This window comes from Bos mutus, chromosome 1 (genome assembly GCF_027580195.1).
Source record: "Bos mutus isolate GX-2022 chromosome 1, NWIPB_WYAK_1.1, whole genome shotgun sequence".
In the NCBI taxonomy this organism is placed as follows: Eukaryota; Metazoa; Chordata; class Mammalia; order Artiodactyla; family Bovidae; genus Bos; species Bos mutus.
This window is the reverse complement of record NC_091617.1, coordinates 9,091,982-9,110,733: the sequence shown is the minus strand read 5'-3', so window position 1 is coordinate 9,110,733 and position 18,752 is coordinate 9,091,982. Positions and strand designations below refer to the sequence as shown.

The following is an 18,752-nucleotide window of genomic DNA, read 5'->3' as shown; positions in this document are numbered from 1 at the left end:
AAATAATAATGGCCAAGAATATTTCAGTTTCTACAATAGCAGCATGTCTCCCATATGCCCTCAAAGTTGATTAGATTAAAAGGACCACATGTGTTCAATTAATTTTAACTTCACATAACTAAAAAACAAAGACAGCAAAGTTGACAAAGAAGTCTTGTCTGGGGTTATATATTTTAGAGCAGACAGTTGGGTAAAGGAAATTGCTTTGTTCAACTCATCAGCTTTTGTTTGGGCCAGGCACTGGTGTGCTTTGTCTTATGATTCTGTTAATTTATAGACAAAACAACTGTTCATTTAGAGCAAGGAGGATAAAGAAACAGAAAACACATACTGTTAATTGTGGAAAAGAAAACACTTAGGAAAAAGAAAGGATAGCCATAATCTAATAGAAGAGACTAGAAGCAAAGCCATATGCGCATAAGTTTCCCAGCTGGAAATCTCAGCCAGTGCTCAAGGCTTAACCTGCTCAAACTCCCTCCAGAGACCTGTTCCCAGCATAAGCAAGCAGAGTCACTGACACCTGCTCTACACCCCTGAGTCCCAGAAGGTACTTTGCATATTAGAGAGGGTCAAAGAGCCTGTGTTTTAACTTTTTCCTTACAAGAAGAGAAAGAACAGTACTCAGACTTTTATAATTTCTCATTTAACTGACAACATTTAACTTTTACAATACACACCTGTGCGCTCCTATCATAAAGGTGGGACATAGTCTAAGATCCGTTAGGCAGCTTTCCTGGACTGCTCAGGTGTCAGAGTGAAGGCTTGCATTTGAAGGCAGTTTCAAAAGAGAGGCCCATGCTTCCCTTTCACTGCACTTGACCCTAAGAGTTCCCTTGTAACAGCATCTGGATGTGAGAGTTGGACTATAAAGAAAGCTGAGCGCCGAAGAATTGATGCTTTTGAACTGTGGTGTTGGAGAAGACTCTTCAGAGTCCCTTGGACAGCAGGGAGATCCAACCCAAAGGAAATCAGTCCTGACTATTCACTGGAAGGACTGATGCTGAAGCTGAAACTCCAATATTTAAGCCAACTGATCGAAGAACTGACTCATTTGAAAAGACCCTGATGCTGGGAAAGATTGAAGAGGGGAGAAGGGGACAACAAAGGATGAGATGGTTGGATGGCATCACCGACTCAATGGGCTCCGGGAGGTGGTGAGGAATTCTCCAGGCAGGGATGCCTAGCGTGCTGCAGTCCATGGGGTTGCAAAGAGTTGGACACGACTGAGCGACTGAACTGAACTGAATTGAGGTATCACATATGTGTTCACCTATACAAGAGCGATGGGCAGGATCATCTTTCCCATGCCTTTCACACTAGCATCTTGAGACTTGAATTCCCTTCTCTTTTTAAATATTTATTTATTTAGGCTGTGCTGGGTCTTAGTTGCATTATGCAGGATCTTTGTTGTTTTTGCAGCTCTCAGGCTTAGTTGCTTCCTGGGATGTGGGATCTCAGTTCCCCGACCACCAATCAAACCCACATCCCCTGCACTGCAAGAGGGATTCTTAACCACTGGACCACCAGGGAAGTTCCCTGAATCCCCTTCTCTTCTCAATCCAGATCACCCTTGCATATAGGTTAATCTTTCTATTAGTATCGGGAGCAGAAAAGTCTTGCTGAAAATAATCACATAGCCCTTACTCACTTCTAGGGTTAGATCCCCAATCCCCACAATCAAAATCGTCTACTTCACAGCCTCATCCACATTTTCAATTTCCTCAATTCTTTTCTCAGTTTATCTCATTGTATACTTAGAAGCTCCTTAAGAGCCAACAGAGGCAGTAAAGAATCTGCCTGCAATGCAGAAGACCTGGGTTCAAGCCCTGGGTCAGGAAGATCCCCTGGAGGAGGGCATGACAATCTACTCCAGTATTCTTGCCTGGAGAATTCCATGAACAGAGGAGCCTAGCGGGCTAACGTCCATTGGGTCACAAAGAAGCAAACATCACTGAGCAACGAACACTTTCACTTTCTGTGAGCCAAGAATGATGTCTGGCCACTCAGCAACACTTTACACAAAATCCTATCCTGAATCAGTAAATATTTGCTCAATTGGCCTGAATTAAATTTGGTATAAGAAGAAAAAATTGGGGATGGAATGATACTTCAGACGAAGAACTGAAGTGTATTTTCAATTTTTTCTTCTCTCAACCTAAAGCCTTTAGTTTAAATAAAACATTATTTTTTAAAGTCTCATTTCATCCAAAAGAAAGAGGACAACAAAATCTAAAAATTCTAATTTTTCTTCCTAGCCTTTATAACATATGTTTTGAGGGGAATACTATCCTAATTTGGATCTACTTATATTTATAAGACTCCTAGATTCCTGAGACCAATGGCTAGATAATATAATAGTTCCTTAAGGCAAGTGGCCACTGTAGGCTGTTAGATGATGAATAATTTATATAGTTATTTTCAAATTGTTTCTGTGATGGCAGCACTTTCTCCATCTAGTATAGAATGAAGGAATTTTTTTTCTACCAGAGGACTACCAGAGGACCACAAACAATCATCAAGGGAGCGTCTGTTGTGGTCATCTATTATTGCACACAAACTATCCCCAAACTTAGTAGCTTCAAACAGGAAGCATCTCTTATCTCACAGTTTCTGTGGGTCAGGAATCTGGAAGTGGCTTAGCTGAGTGATCCTGACTTGTAAAAGGGTGCAGTCAAGATGTCAGCTACGGCTCCAGTCAAATGAAGCCTTCACTAGACTACAGGATCCACTTCCAAGTAGTTTCCTAGTTGCCTGGCAAGTGAGTGCTGGTTGCTGGCAGGAACACTCAGGTCCGTATTAGCACATGTACATGTCTCCGGAGCTGCTTGAGTATCCTCACCACCCGGCGGCTGGCTTCCAACACAGCAAAAGTATGCAAGGTAGAAGCCACGTGCCTTTTATGATCTAGCTTCAAACATCACATGCATCTTTTCTGTAGCATCCTCCTGCACAGTGGGAGGAGACTATGCACGGATGTGAATTCCAGAGGGGAGGTGAGCACTTTGGGAGCCAACTTAGAGGCAAACTGCACCATAATAATTAGAACTCCTGACAACTCTGTGAATTGACCAAGTGATTCTTCTTCACATGCTATCAGCTAGAGTATCGCAAGGAAGGGCAACTGAATGAGGGCCTCCATTCTCTTCCACTCGGGTTTCTCCCCATGGCTTCCTTCCCAGAGTGCAAAAGGGGAAATTTCCAGGCCTTCTGAAGTCTCACACCCAGAAGTAAACCAGTGTCACTACCATTCCATTCTGCTGGTTAAAACAAGTCTCATGTCCAACCAAGACTGAAGGGGAGGGGGTAACTGCTGGAAGACACAGTTCATCAACAGGCAACGGTAGAGCTAGGACTTCCCTGGTGATCCAGTGGCGAAGACTCTGAGGTCCCCAATGCAGGGGGCCCAGGTTCTAGCCCTGGTCAGGGAACTAGATCCCACATGCAGCAATCAAGGATTCCTCATACCACAACAAAGATTAAAGCTCCCATGTGCTGCAAATAAGACCCAACACAGCCAAACAAAAAGAAATAAGTAAAAATTAAAAAAAAAAAGAAGAAGAGTACTACTAAAAAAAAAAAAATTCAACAGAATGTATTACCACAGGGTCACATAAAGAATAATCTAGGGTTTGCTTCCTGTTTTCAGGGAGTGTATTTAGTGATCATTTGGTAGGTTTAACTGAATATTGAAGACCATGTGTATATGTTTATTGAGCGTTATCACAGCACCTGCATCTTAACTGGGCAAAAATAAACTCAGGGCAAATGTGGATGATGGGCCAACAACCCTCAATTCTTGCTAAAAATTTCTTTGGAATTCTGTCAATGGAAAGAAACAGTCTCTGCAGGAGAGGACCCCAACGTCATTTTATGGAGGGGGCTCTGTCATTTTATGAGGGGTTTCCCTTGTGGCTCAGCTGGTAAAGAATCCGCCTGCAATGCGGGAGACCTGGGTTTGATCTCTGGGTTGGGAAGATCCCCTGGAGAAGGGAAAGGCTACCCACTCCAGCATTCTGGCCTGGAGAATTCCGTGAACTGTAGAGTCCGTGTGGTCGCAAAGGGTCAGACAGGACTGAGTGCCTTTCACTTCACTGTCAGTGCAGGAAGCAGTGCCGAGCACCAGCCTCATTCAGTCCCAGTCTCTGTGCCAACAACAGGCCGTCCACAAGCAGCTGCTAAATGATGACTCATGCTGAGTCAGGGACAAGTGTTGGTTAAAATGTTTTATCAAGCAGGATCTTTAGGAACTGTAATTCTCAGTGACACCTTGAGCCTATAATCCTTTTGCCCAAAGGAGTTAAAGTAAGTCCCAGTCTTAGCTCAGGCTACCGTAACAAACTCATCAACTGGTTGGCTTAAGTGACAGGAATTTATTTTCTCACAGTCCTGGAGGCTGGAAGTCTTGGGTGCCAGCAGAGTTGAGTTCTGTTGAAGGTTCTCTTGCTGGTTTGCAGACTGCCACCTTCTCTCTAGGTGCTCACCACCCCTCTTTATGTGAGCAGGGCAGTAAAAGCAAACTGCAAGTTCTCTGGTGTCTTTTCTTATAGGGGTGCCAATCTCATCGTGAAGGTCCCACCGCCATGACCTCATCTAACCTTGATTATCTACCAAAGTCTCCACCTCCAAACACTATCCCAGTGGAACTTAAGGCTTCACCATATGAATTTTGGGAAAAAGTGAGTGTTAGTCACTCAGTCGTGTCCTACTCCTTGTGATCCCATGGACTGTAGCCCAACCAGGATCCTTGGTCCATGGAATTCTCCAGGCAAGAATCCTGGAGTGGCTTGCCATTTCCTTCTCCAGGGGATCTTCCTCACCCAGGGATCAAACCTGGGTCTTCCACACTGCAGGCAGACTCTTTACTGACTGAGCCACCAGAGAAGAATTTTGGGAAAGACACAAATATTTAGTCTATACCAGTCCTCAATACACATTTGATGGAGAAAAATAAAAGAATGGTACTCACTGTGCTAATTAAAAAAATGTAAAGAAAATTTTTATATTTCAAAAGTGCCCAGTATTTAAACGATGACTAGGCAGAAACATAACTATTATGATTAGGGAACAGGAGGAAATGTATGGGTACCAAGAATGTGGATGAAATGAGATAAAATGCTGATTACACAAACTTAAGTTTCAAACTATTTTCCCAATCAAACTTTATAAGGGCTTTTCACCAGGAGTTAAGGTGCATGCTCAATGGCTCAGCTATCTCAGACTCTTTGTGACCGCATGGTCTGTAGCCTGCCAGGATCCTCTTCCATGGGATTTTCCAGGCAAGAGTACTGGAGTGGAATGCCATCTCTTTCTCCAGAAGATGTTCCCGACCCAGGGATTGAACGTGCATCTCTTGCATTGGGAGGTGGGTTCTTTACCACTAGTACCACCTGGGAAGCCTCAATTTTTACTTTTTTCTTCCTAACCTTGCCCACGACCAATGATAGGACCAAAGAAATCAGGAGGCAAAAATGCCAGTATTAATAATAACAACCAGGACTTCCTTGGTGATTCAGTGATTAAGAATCTGCCTGCCAATGTGGAAACATGGGTTCGATCCCTCGTCTGGGAAGATCCCACATGCCACCGAGCAACTAAGCTACTGCACCCTAGAACCTGTGTTCAGCAACAGAAGAAACCACTGCAATTAAAGGCTCATGCACCAAAATTAGACAAAGCCCTTGTGTGGCAATGAAGACCCAGCACAACCAAAACACAAAATAAAAAAGAAAAATAATAATAATGACAAAACAACCAGTAGCAGGGAATATAACACGAGAGAAGCATGAGACTATAAAGGACATGGACTAGATAATTCACCATCAAAATAATAATATTTGACACATCACACTACGCTAAGCACCAACAGACAGGAGGTGCAGCTATACAGGCAATTCTTTGGAAAAACAAATTAACAAGTGAGTTAAATTGGTTAGCAAAAGGTCAAAATGAGGTCATAGTCATGAGTTCAGTTGCTTTCATTCTGTCCTAGGATCACAGACTGCTCACAGCTGCCTCTCTGACTCAGCCAGCTGTCTCTAAAACATCTGTGTTTTGGTCACAAGAGGAACTGAGAACATAAAGAAAAAAATGATTCATCACTATTGAGAGAAAATAATCAGTAAATGAAGAGCATCGTAAATGGAGACAGTTTGGTATATTAAAAAATGGGAATCTGCACAATGGTAGGTCCCAGGATATATATACCTTAAAGGTGCTAAACAAAAATACCTGTCAACCTGGAATTCTATACATAACTAAGTTATTGTTTAATAAGAACAACTTGTGGAAATAACTAAGATGACGGCAGGAGAAAGCAATGGCAACCCACTCCAGTACTCTTGCCTGGAGAATCCCATGGACGGAGGAGCCTGGTGGGCTGAAGTCCATGGGGTCGCTAAGAGTCGGACACGACTGAGCGACTTCACTTTCACTTTTCACTTTCATGCATTGGAGAAGGAAATGGCAACCCACTCCAGTGTTCTTGCCTGGAGAATCCCAGGGACAGCGGGGCCTGGTGGGCTGCCATCTATGGGGTCGCACAGAGTCAGACACGACTGAAGCGACTTAGCAGCAGTAGCAGCAAGATGATGGCATTCAAAGAAAGAGAGGAATCAAAAATATAGAAATTGAGATCCTTTGCTGAAAGGATTGGCTGCAAACAATGAATCAAGTTAAAGGCAGAACCTATGACTGAGAATTATGGCAATAGAACAGACCATAATATTAAACTTTAAGAATACAAAAATAATGTATCTTACAAAACCTGTGAGAAGGAGAGCTGAAAAAATTATGAACATTATTTTCCTTGGCTATATTAACAAGGAATCAAACAATCATCTAAAATAAAAACATGGAGTTTAAAAAAAAAAATGGAAAAAAAACCCATTTCCCAACAGCCCACAAAAGTATTCAGTCTTACAAATGAAAGGTATTTCTAGTTATAAAAGAAAAATTTCAGACTACCTGCAACATGGCAAATAGTAGGAAGACTCTAAAATACCAATAAGGAATGTTACAAGTTGACCGTTTAGGAGGCATTATTCAATAGAAAAAGTCAAACACCGTTTAAAGGTTCTGAGCGAATATCTCACCAACAACACCGCCCCCTCATACTTTCCCAAAAGTTGTTTAAAATCATGATGTACTCTGAATTTCCTCAGATGCCCATTCTCCAATCTACAAAGCTTTGAAAAGGCTCTGTGTGCTTCCAAGCCCACTGTGTTGGGCTGTGGTCATTATTCTATTTTGCCTCCATGCCACTCATCACCCCTTTTTTTCTGGCAAGAGCTCCTCTCCCTGCACCAGGTGGCTCTGCTTGGCTTACCAAACAAACCATACACCCTCATGACCACGACAAGCCAGTCCCAGTACTGAGTCCTTGGTGGCTACGATGACTGGTCCCAAGATAGGTGCATGACCAAAAGCAGGAACAACGGGAATTCCCTGCTGGGAATTAAGCGTGCAAACTACCAGGATGAGGTTGGAATTCTAAGCTGGGAAGACACATTCCCAGAGCTACTGGCTGCCATTTTCCCTGACCTCCTAGGGGAAGCCCATCTTATGCAGATATAATGAGGTGAACATAAAGGATAAGGATAAGCAGATAACAAGAGATCCCAACAGAGAAATTCTAGGAAGCACTGAGTTTCGGTTCCAATGTCTGAGGATCCAGTTTCTGGATGCCGCTTTAAAAATTCTGTAAGTTATCCCCACCCTAAGATTCTCTCCATCAGTAGGAAAAAATATTCTCCATGTACAAGTGGATTTCAAGCACCTGTCAATATAAACTGACTAAATTCACCCTTCTTCCTCATTTTTCTTTTCTAAGATTCAGCTAATCACTTATGAACAGGATCTCATTTCTCTCTATTTTTATTAACACTTGAGCCTAGTTTTCATATGATGGACACCTACTCTTCCTACAATTTCCTCAGCTTAGGTTCCTTCCCTTTAAAAGACAAAGCCCAACAAAAAACAAATCCTCTCCCTTTCCCGTGAATTGCTCACAAGTTCTTTGCCTCTTGGTCTTTCCTCAAAGAGGCCACAGATGGCTGCATCACCCAGACATGTTATTCTTCCTGTAACCAACCACAATTTCACTTTCCTCCCATGCTATTCCCTCAAAACTGCTCTCCCATTTGCCAAGTTAGGAGGCTGTTTTATTATAAAACAACGTCCATGATTCAGAAATGGACAAAAGAGATTATGTACTGGGTGTCTCAGCAGTGAAATACAGGTGTTGTCTTCCAGAGTCTGGGAGTGCTGGGGAAACGAGATCTGATTCAGTGGGGTATGTTCTTCTGACTGACTGGCTGTAGGTAAGCCTGTTGCAAAGAGCAGGACATGGGGCTGGGCAACTGGACAACAGCAACAAGGCTACCTGTAGGGGCAGATACTGATCTGATAGCAGTGCAGATGCTTCCTGCTTCATGCACTGCAGATCGGATGAGTCCTATTCACAGCCCTGGGAATGAAGTCTGTTGAAAAAGAATTTAAATCTCTTCCAGTCAAACTGGATAACACCTTAGAGGTTATCTGATTAATTAACGAATTGAGGAAAGTCTTTGATATGCATTCATTGTGCAACACAGTCATGATTTGCCTTGTCAGAAATTACACTTCAACCACTTCTGGTTTGATGCTGGGGAAGACTGAAGGCAGGAGGAGAAGGGGACGACAGAGGATAAGATGGTTGGATGGCATCACCGACTCGATGGACATGAGTTTGAGCAAGCTTTGGGAGTTGCTGATGGACAGGGAAGCCTGGCGTGCTGCAGTTCATGGGGTTGCAAAGAGTAGGACACGACTGAGCAACTGACCTGAACTGAACTTGTGGTCTTAATCCCATTTGCACCCCCATCATTTCTCTCGTTTAGATACTAACCTAGCTTGACTTCCAGCACACAATACCTCCTGGTTCTGAGCCTTAGTTTCTAGCTACTGCTTATCTTCCATTGATTTACTTTAATTCTCTTAAGGTTGCAACTCACCAGGGTTCTTTCTTAGGATTCTTCCCCAGAGGCATCATGAGGGTAAAATGAGGGCAAACACTTGGCAAGGTAGCTTAATACCTTGTTAATGCTCAATAAAATTTAGATGGCACTAGCATCATCAACATTATCACCATGTACCAACATCATCACCATTCAATTTTTTGTAAGCCTTTCTTGCCCCTGAGATCCTCCTTTAAGAACAGGTCCTGTGTTCTACTTGTTACTGTATCCTTGGCACCCAGAGATATATGTTCGAAGAAGGAAGAGAGAACCATTGGGCTCTAGAAAAGTATTTATATAATCATCTTGCACTGAAATATTTTTAATGAAAGATATATTTAAAAAGCCACAAACAAGCATTTGTCTCCTAACATCTGCTGCTGCGACTGCTGCTAAGTCGCTTTAGTCGTGTCCGACTCTGTGTGACCTCATAGACAGCAGCCCACCAGGCTCCCCCGTCCCTGGGATTCTCCAGGCAAGAACACTGGAGTGGGTTGCCATGGCCTTCTCCAATGCTGAAAGTGAAAAGGGAAAGGGAAGTCGCTCAGCCGTGTTCGACTCTTCCCGACCCCATGGACTGCAGCCTACCAGGCTCCTCCGCCCTTGGGATTTTCCAGGCAAGAGGACTGGAGTGGGTTGCCATTGCCTTCTCCCTCCTAACATCTAAGCACCAGTAAAATTCCGCGGGAAAGTCTGGGATGACTCCTCACTTCTGCCCTTCTCCTACCTGCTAGGTCATGGGGTCTAAAACCTTGACAGCCTACAGTCACTGGTGGAATAGGGTGAGGGGGAAGAATAAGCTCCAGTTGGTCCCCAGGAAACTGAGAAATTGGATATGCAGTCAGAGTAACCAAGCAAGAGGGTGACTTTTGGAAATGCTAATGTAGTTATTCTCCTTCTAAAAAAAAAAAAAAAGACACCTTCAGGGACACTTTTGTTGTCACAGACGTGAAAGTGAAAGAACAAGTATTAAGTCACTCAGTTGTGTCCGACTCTTTGCGACCCCATGGACTATAGCCCAGCAGGCTCCTCTGTCCATGGAATTCTCCAGGCAAGAATATTGGAGTGGGTTGCCATTTCCTTCTCTAAAAGTAAAAGTTGCTCAGTTGTGTCTGACTCTTTGTGACCCCAAGGACTATATAATCCATGGAATTCTCCAGGCCAGAATACTGGAGAGGGCAGTAGCCTTTTCCTTCTCCAGGGGATCTTCCCAACCCAGCGATTGAACCCAGGTCTCCTGCATTGCAGGCAGATTCTTTACCAGCTGAGCCACAAGGGAAGCCTGTTGTTAACAGAAGAGACCAAATTCATTAAAAGGGCTCACAAGGCCTGATGTTTGGACCCTTTCTTACTTCTCTAGCCTAACTTTTGTCTAATCCATCTTAAGACTCTGGCCTGTATGCATCCTTGTACATGATCTCTGTGGGTGGTGAGCTGAGACAAGCAGGTAAGACCAGAATTTCAAGACGAAGGAGAAACACCCAAGGGCTCACTCTCCCTCTCCCCACCCACTCCCACCACGCTATGACCACCAACAATCTGGCAAAGTCTGGGACTGGAAAGAACAATTCTGTGGCTTAGCTCTGGGACAAGCAGCAGACTAAAACAGGAAGCGAAGCTACCCAGGCATTAGTGGGATCTCTAAGTGGAGTGGGAATAAGGGTTGTTCTCAGGGTTATGAAGAGTGATTTTTATAGAGTCATCATGCAAGTAAAAACATCTGACTATTTATAACTGACACTGAAGAAAACCTTAGATGCTAACTATGATATGTACATCAAAAGGGTCATTCAACAGAAAATGATACAATCAATGTCATTAAATAAATGAGTTGCAGCCTTCAGAAAAATGAATTTAATATTCATTAATCTGCAGGTGTATCCAGAAAAGTAAAATAGTATCTAAAACCTATAAGCATGCATGCAGAGTCCCAATTTACCAAACTCGTAACTTACCCACAAAACTGTACTATAGGAACTCTTCAATTGAATGTGAATATTATTTCCAAAAATGTGTATTTTAGAAATGTCATAGCTAGGCAAAGTAAATTTGTTATCAGCGCTTATATAATAAATTTTTTTAGAAAAATATAAAGAATGCAAATATTAGTGATTTCTACTTAAGTACAAAGAAGTATCTTTTCACATCATGGTTCATACTCCTTCAAGACAGAAATAACTTGATATGCAATAGACTGTGATAACACCATGCCATTTTGCTTTTCAAAACACAGGAGAATTTAGAGATGGTCTTTTCTTATAGTGCTATCAATGAAAATATACATGTGGGTATATATATATATTTCATTAACACACATTTTGAATCCAAAAAGGTCAAAGAAAATCTTCTTGTACATAAAAGATTATAATAAAGAAAACGTTGGTAGGTTATCTCTTGTTTATGGAAGATAAGAAATTTTGCTTTGTCAAGAGGTATAAGACTAATTCCTTGAAAATTTCTTAAAACACAAAGAGTCACATATTGTAGGAATATATAACTATCTAGAAATGTGGGATAACATGCCTTGCTGCTGCTGCTAAGTCGCTTCAGTCGTGTCTGACTCTGTGCAGCCCCAGATTTTCCAAGCTTTCCCGACTCCAGTTATTTTAAACTGAATTAATTTTAAAAAATACCCTATACAATAATGGCAAGAAAACTCGGAAAAATTACATGAAGGCTGAAGATCTCTACAAATGGCAAGGGAGTGATTTCCAGGATCTAAAAGTTATGTTAAAAAAGCAAAGCACAGAACAGTACTTACTGTAAGCTACCTTTTTTATAAGAAAAAAAGGAAAAGTATCCATTCTTTCTTTTGCAAGAAGGATAAATCAAGAATGAAGAAAATATTTATTAATAGAGGATGGGTGGCAAGTGAGATTTCAGAGGGCAACTTCTTACTTTAGTGTTTCAATAATCTAAGTGTTTTACGTTTTCAAATAGTAACAAGAAGGAGTGAAAAACTAAAATTAAATCTAAACAGATAAACGAGCTAAAATATATCAAATTGATAACATAAAGTTAATTCTAGTCACTTTTATTTATTTCTAGAGAGTTTTTATTGGAGTATAGTTCATTTATGTTAGTTTCTGCTGTACTGCAAGATCAGTCGGTTATCCATGTTCCTTTTTAGATTATTTTCCCATGGACCATTAGTGTTGAGTGGAGTTCCCTGTGCCGTACAGTAGGTTCTTATTGGTTATATATAGTAGTGTGTATGTGTCAATCCCAATCTCCCAATTTCTAGTTACTTTTAAACACAATACCTTGACTACACAGCCATAATGGGATACACTCTAAAGATAAACAGAAGTGCCAAGATACCTTCAAGTTTGCTCAGTTGAGTGTTTCCTCTTTTTTAAAAAAATGGAAGTATATTTTACATACAAGATTATACTTAAGTTGGTTTTACTAATAGTTTAGGAAATTTAGTAAATAATTTCAAAAATATTCATGCATACTGTAGGATAAAGCCAATAAATATGGTATGGGGAATCATTAGGAACCAAGATGTTCACTGCAAATGATAAAATACAAACGTGAAAGAAGTTAAATGAACAAGAAGCATGCATGTGGCCCAGCATGAACCGCCGGCCAGTACGGAGACTCACTTCCTGGCAGTACTGCAGGATGCCCTCCTTGGTGCCGATGCAGGTTTTGGTCCCCGACGGGTCCGACTCCCACTTCCCGTTCTGCACGTTCATGTGCATGTTCAGCTTGCCGCAGAACATGGCCACCTGGGGTTCCGCAAGCAGCCCGGCATTGCCGTCAGTGGGCACCTGCAAAAGGAGCTTTCGGTTAGTTACAGAAATCCATAGCTCTGGGGTGGAGGCTGGAGGAAGGGCTATGAAGAAACATGGCATGGACATATGCAAAAAACAGCTCTATTCTTGGGAACTCTCAATTATCAGTCTCTATGGGTAAAGCTTTATGTGTGCTGGGCTTCCCCGGTGGCTCAGATGGTAAAGAATCTGCCTGCAATGTAGGAGACCTGGGCTTGATCCCTGGGTCGGGAAGATGCCCTAGAGAAGGGAATGGCTACCTACTCCAGTATTCCTGCCTGGAGAATTCCATGGACAGAGCAGCCTGGTGGGCTATAGTCCATGGGGTTGCAAAGAGTAGGACAGGACTGAGCGACTAAGCACAGCACAGCATATATATACACACATATTGGCCACGCCACACAGCTTGTGGGATCTTAGTTCTCCGAGCAGGGATTGATCCTGGGTCACAGCAGTGAAGCACTGAGTCCTAACCACTGGACCACCAGGGAATTTCCCATATAAATATTTTTAAAAGGGGAAAATGGAAGTTCTGAAATATCCACACTACCCCACTTACGAGGTTCTGATAGCTCAAAAAGGAAAAAAAAATCAGCAAGAGATGAAAAATAAATTGGCAAGAGTGAAAGTCTTATTCAAAACCAAAGTAGCAAAAGACAGGACATGGTGGCCAAGTAATTCCTCCCTGGTTAAATCCAGCTGCAGAGGAAATGTGTGAGGTCCATGCCAAGAAGAGTTAACTCCTAACAGAAGCCATTCATGTAGCTGGGAACCGGGCGATTCTAGAATAACTTGTATCATGTCTAAAAATTGCTCACAGGAGGGAAAAAAACAACAACACTAAAATTACATCAAGAGATTTCGGTTAAAGAAAGAGCTTCCTGACACTTCTTCCCACAGAAATGTAAAAATAGATCAAACATCTGTCCATTCTAGTCATCATCATATATATTTTGTCCATAAATCCCTAAGAGGATTTTTATCCTTTAAAAAAAAAAAAAAAATCTTGCAGTAAACCCAACTGAGACCTCTCAGACCTGAGCAAAAGCTCCTGGGCACAATCTCTAAAACCATGTTTCAGGTAACATTTTCAACATTTCTAGTTCTGCTTTGTAAAATGTATTTAGTAAGATTCTGTTTCTCTGATGCCCGAGATAACAAACAGCAATGCAAACCATAGTACTGGATCATCAGCAGAGTAGCTGGGATCCCTCAGCTCCCCAGTTTGGGGCTTTACCCAGCATCCGTCCATGGGATTTTCCAGGCAAGAGTACTGGAGTGGGTTGTCATTTCCTTCTCCAGAGGATCTTCCCGACCCAGGGATTGAAGCCGGGTCTCCCGCATTGTAGGCAGATGCTTTACCATCTGAGCCACCAGGGAATTCCTCTGTAATTTCCAGGTCGGAAACCGAGAGGCCCATGCTCCAACAGACGCAAAGAAACCGTCTGAGCAGAATGCTCCACAAACGTTAACTTTCACAGTTTTCCTGAGGGAATAAGAGTAAATTCAATGCCTTGATCCTCAAAAAACAGCATATAAATTTTGTCCATTTTACTGAATTAAGTAGTAAGATAATAACATTGCAAGAAAGTCAAGTAGTCAGATACCTATAGACAAGGCCCCCCATATTAGATGCAATGAAGGACATAAAATATATTTATAATATAAATACATAAAATTTATGTATTAATACATTTATTTTTAAATTCCACTGTCAAGGAATTGAAAATCTAATAATGAAATCACCATTGTATTCGCCATGGTACTTTATTCTGCTCAAACTCATTCTTGTCCCAAAGACTTCCAGTCTAAGAATCTCGAGAACTTACCCCTAACTGAACAGGGAGACTAATGATCTTTTACCATGGTTGGCAATAATTTTGTTGAATAAACTCCCCCCGTCTCTATTTCAACATTTCTCTGTACCTCAGATTCTCCACAGTGAGTTCACCACAGTTTCTATCTCCTTGTCAACACGAAAGCCCTTCATTCCAAATCCTCCCCTCAAGGAACATGAGGTATCAATTTCTCTCCCCCATGGCAGCCAGTTTCCAAGAGTCCCACTAGTCCCTACTTCCTAGGCTAATGCTCTCATCACTGTCATCCATAAAATATTCAGGGTTTTTCTGTTGCAGCAAATAAAATAGGGCAAAAATGATAAGTTTTCCAAGGCAAGGCTGTAAAGGGCATTAGGGTTGCTTCACTGCTCTCTGGGATCACTTGGTATTGGGAAGGAGGGGGTGTCCAGCTGCCACTTTGAAAGGACACTCAAGCAGCCCTTTGGAGAGGCCCATGTAATGTGGAATCGAGGTCTCCTGTTAACTGCAACATTAATGAGCCTGGAAACACCCTACAGCCTCATCAAGCCTTCATCTGCTGACATGACTGAAACCTCAAGAAAGAACTCGAGCCAGAACCACCCAGAAGACACTCCCAAATTCTCAATCCATAGAAAGTGAGATAATAAGTCTTTGTTATTCTAAACCATTAGTTTTGAGGTAACCTATTACACAACAATAAGATACCCAATAAGTTCTTCCTTTTCTCCAGCTTCACAATACATCCACAAACATGCTCGGATCTCCTCTACCGAAAAAAAAAAAGCAAATAGACAAAACATATTTCCTTCCATTCTGTTATATTCTAGAGCAGGGAGGGTCAACATATTTTCTATGTCAAAGGCCAGATAGTAAATATTTCAGGTTTTGTGAACCGTACAGTCTCTTGTACCTGCTCAACTCCGTTGTGTGTGCGCTGAGTCGCTTCAGTCATGTTGGACTCTCTGCAACACTATGGATGTCAGCCCGTCAGGCTCCTCTGTCCATGGGATTCTCCAGGCAAGAATACTGGAGTGGGTTGCCGTGCCCTCCTCCAGGGGATCTTCCTGACGCAGGGATCGAACTTGTGTCTCTTATGTCTCCTGCATTAGCAGGCAGGTTCTTAACCACTAGCACCAACTGGGAAGCCCTTAAGTCCCTTGCTGCAGTGCAAAAGCAGCCACAGACAACATGGGTGTGGTGCTTCATAGGAACACTTTCTTCATAAAACAGGCAATAGACCAGATCTGGCCAGTGGCCCCCAGTTTACCTATCTTTGCTCCAGAAGAACTATTATTTTTTCATTTTTTCCAACAAATCCTATCAGATGGTGATTTAAATACTCAGTGATACCACCTTCTTACCTGCTTCTTAAGACTCTTATAGTGTGGTTTACATTCCCACCCTTGGAACAATTTTCTCAAAGGTTACATATAACTTCCTGAGAAAGGGAAGTATTTTTCTCCAGTACCTGTTACTTTTCAGTTTCTTTACCATACCTGAATTCTTCCTTGCAAGTCTTTCCCCTTGGCTTCTGTTGCAATGAACTAGCCTGGCTCTCTATTTTTCTGATTATCCTCTTACTAACTCAAAATCCTTCAATGCCACAAATAGGACATTCCTAAAGATTAGGCCATTGCTTCTCTTTTACCTACTTGAAGAAGTCTTTCACCTCCTTGCTGCTGAGTGGCAACTAAAATATAACAATGGCAATAATACATAAATAAAGCAACTAACATTTCTTCATTCAGTAAATGTGAGTATACAATACATGCTAGGCACTGTGTCTTTAGGGACAAAGCAGTAAGTCAGGCAAGTGCTTATCCTGATAATAACATGACCAACCAGTCTGCTTGGGACTAAGGGGTTTCCAGGATATGAGACTTTTAGCGCTAAAACTGTCAGAGGCACCGGTAAGTTGAGACAACTGGCCACTCTATCAGACAAACACATCAAATGTTTCTCCACTTTTCCTACCTTGACTTTTTACCGTCTTTCTATTTTTTCCATTCTTCATTATTCTTCTGTCTTTTTGACTTTACAGTTATTTCAATTGCCATCTGTTTGTATGTTTCTATATTCCCACTACCAAGTGGTGGTAATCACTCTCTCATTCCCCTCAAATGAACTGATTATGGCCCTATCATCTTACTGGAATACATCTTTAATTGCCTATGGTTTTCTCCTTTTGACAATGGGAGTTAAGAAGACATATGCTTCAATTCCTTTCAGATTTCTACCAGATGAGATTTAGTATTAACTTAAAAAAAAAAAAAAGTATGGAGAGTCATGATCATTAACATGCCCACTTTCTTAGAATGGAGCTGTTTAATAGTTCAAACCTTGATTCCTGAATACTTAGGACAACTTATTATGCTGGAAATTATAAAATTGGCTGTATGTGCATATCTGTGACATCTGACATTACAAGAAGCCCTTTATAAATAAATACTTCAATCACAAAAACGTATTTCTCAGGCAAAAATTCTTTTCCAAGCCAACACCAGCCATGCGCAAGATCAGAGTAAGGGAATAGTAGAGAACAAACCGAACCTGACACTTTTCTATTCTTAATGAAGTCTGCCTGCAAAGAATTTCAGGTTTTAAGTAACATATCCCTGGTTCAGTTAATTAAGACAAACAACCCAGGATCCTTACTGGTGTCAAATAACCCATCTAAGAAACAAAGCCTGGTTTCTGAGAGCAGCCCACTCACTCGCTGGCAGTCAAACAGAAGGAGACCATGACCACGCCAAGGGGGTCACACAGAAGATAATACCTAGCCTTCCAAGGGCCCAACAGGTTCACCCAAATCCCTTTCCCTGAATGAAGCCTCAAAAAATGGCTTAATACATCATACACAATGTCCTTTTCAGGGCTTGTTAAAATGAACACTCTTAAAACTGAAATCTTTCCATCCTAGAGTAAATTATTTGCAGCTAGTGACCAAGTCATCCTAAAGGTAATTATTCCTAACTTTTACAAAACATTTCTCTTTTTAATAGAAACGATAAACTCTTGAGTGGATGGGAAATATACCCACTTAAATAACTATTACTTTAATTTTGCTTTCATCTTAACACCATCTAAAGTAACAACTTAATGTTACTTGGCAGAAATCTAAGACAACACATAAAAGATTGGCACCCTGCTATAAGCGGCCATTCATAGTCTCTGCATTTCAGAGAGACTGAAGACGAAGATAATTCGTATAACTTGAATGACTTTCCACTGACATCATAAGACCAAAGATGCTTTCCCATGGGAAAACAGTGCTCAATGACAAGGAACAGAATAACCGGCCGAAACAATGGCGCATGCACATTGCCTCAGAAGCAACAGGCTATTTACAGAATGCTCTGAACTACAGAGACCCAAAGCTACACCTAAAAAATGCTGTCAATCTTTTAAAAACAACCATCTGCTGCCAGCTCCATATTTTAGGGTCATCATATACAGACAAGCTACCCAAGTGAAAATGGACTTTCCAAAAGAAAGTTAGCTAGAGAACAGCTTTTAAAAAGCTGAAGGAGAAATTGAAACAAACAAACAAAATATATATACCTAATCTGGGCCACTCTGCTGAAGTGACCCTGGAAACCTACACCTAGCCAGAATCGGTGCAATTTACAAGCACAAAAACAACTTCTCAAACAAGTTCTCTCACTGTCTTTCAAACTGGGTGTTCCCTTTCTCCAAAAAGTTTCTCTTTATTATCATCAAGGAGATCAAAATTCCTTATAGAGCTGGCTTGGCAGCATTCCTCCCCACACAGTCCCAACTAAAAGAGAAAGGGAACAAGGAACTCTCTGTTTCACTGGCCGAGAAGTCTAACTTGGCAAGGAGAAGGCACAGATCCATAGCTTAGTGCATCCGTGGATTTATGTAATTTTAGGGTTTGTGGCTAACGAAAACCATCTGGTTTCTGCATTTAAACGAACTTCTCACTGGTCTGAATAGCTGGCCTCCTATAGCTGAGTACTGACTACTATTTAATCAGTACACAATTTCCTTGGAGTGATTAGATTTTATATAGTGAGTATCTTTTAAAAAGTACAACATGATGCTACTTCTATCACAGCCATGGTTTCCTCATATAAACAATTTTCCATTAGCCTGGGCATAATACAATTATACCCCTTGCACACGCACAAAAATATTTT

At 41.6% G+C, this 18,752-nt stretch overlaps 1 protein-coding gene across 1 annotated transcript in view; it reads right to left on the bottom strand.

Moving 5' to 3' along the window:
- Window positions 1-18,752, bottom strand: part of APP (amyloid beta precursor protein) — a 312,665-nt gene that overhangs the window by 231,368 nt on the left and 62,545 nt on the right. Inside the window, 1 exon segment of the mRNA XM_070367423.1 lies at window positions 12,602-12,769. Within this exon segment, the coding sequence (XP_070223524.1) occupies window positions 12,602-12,769 (168 nt within the window).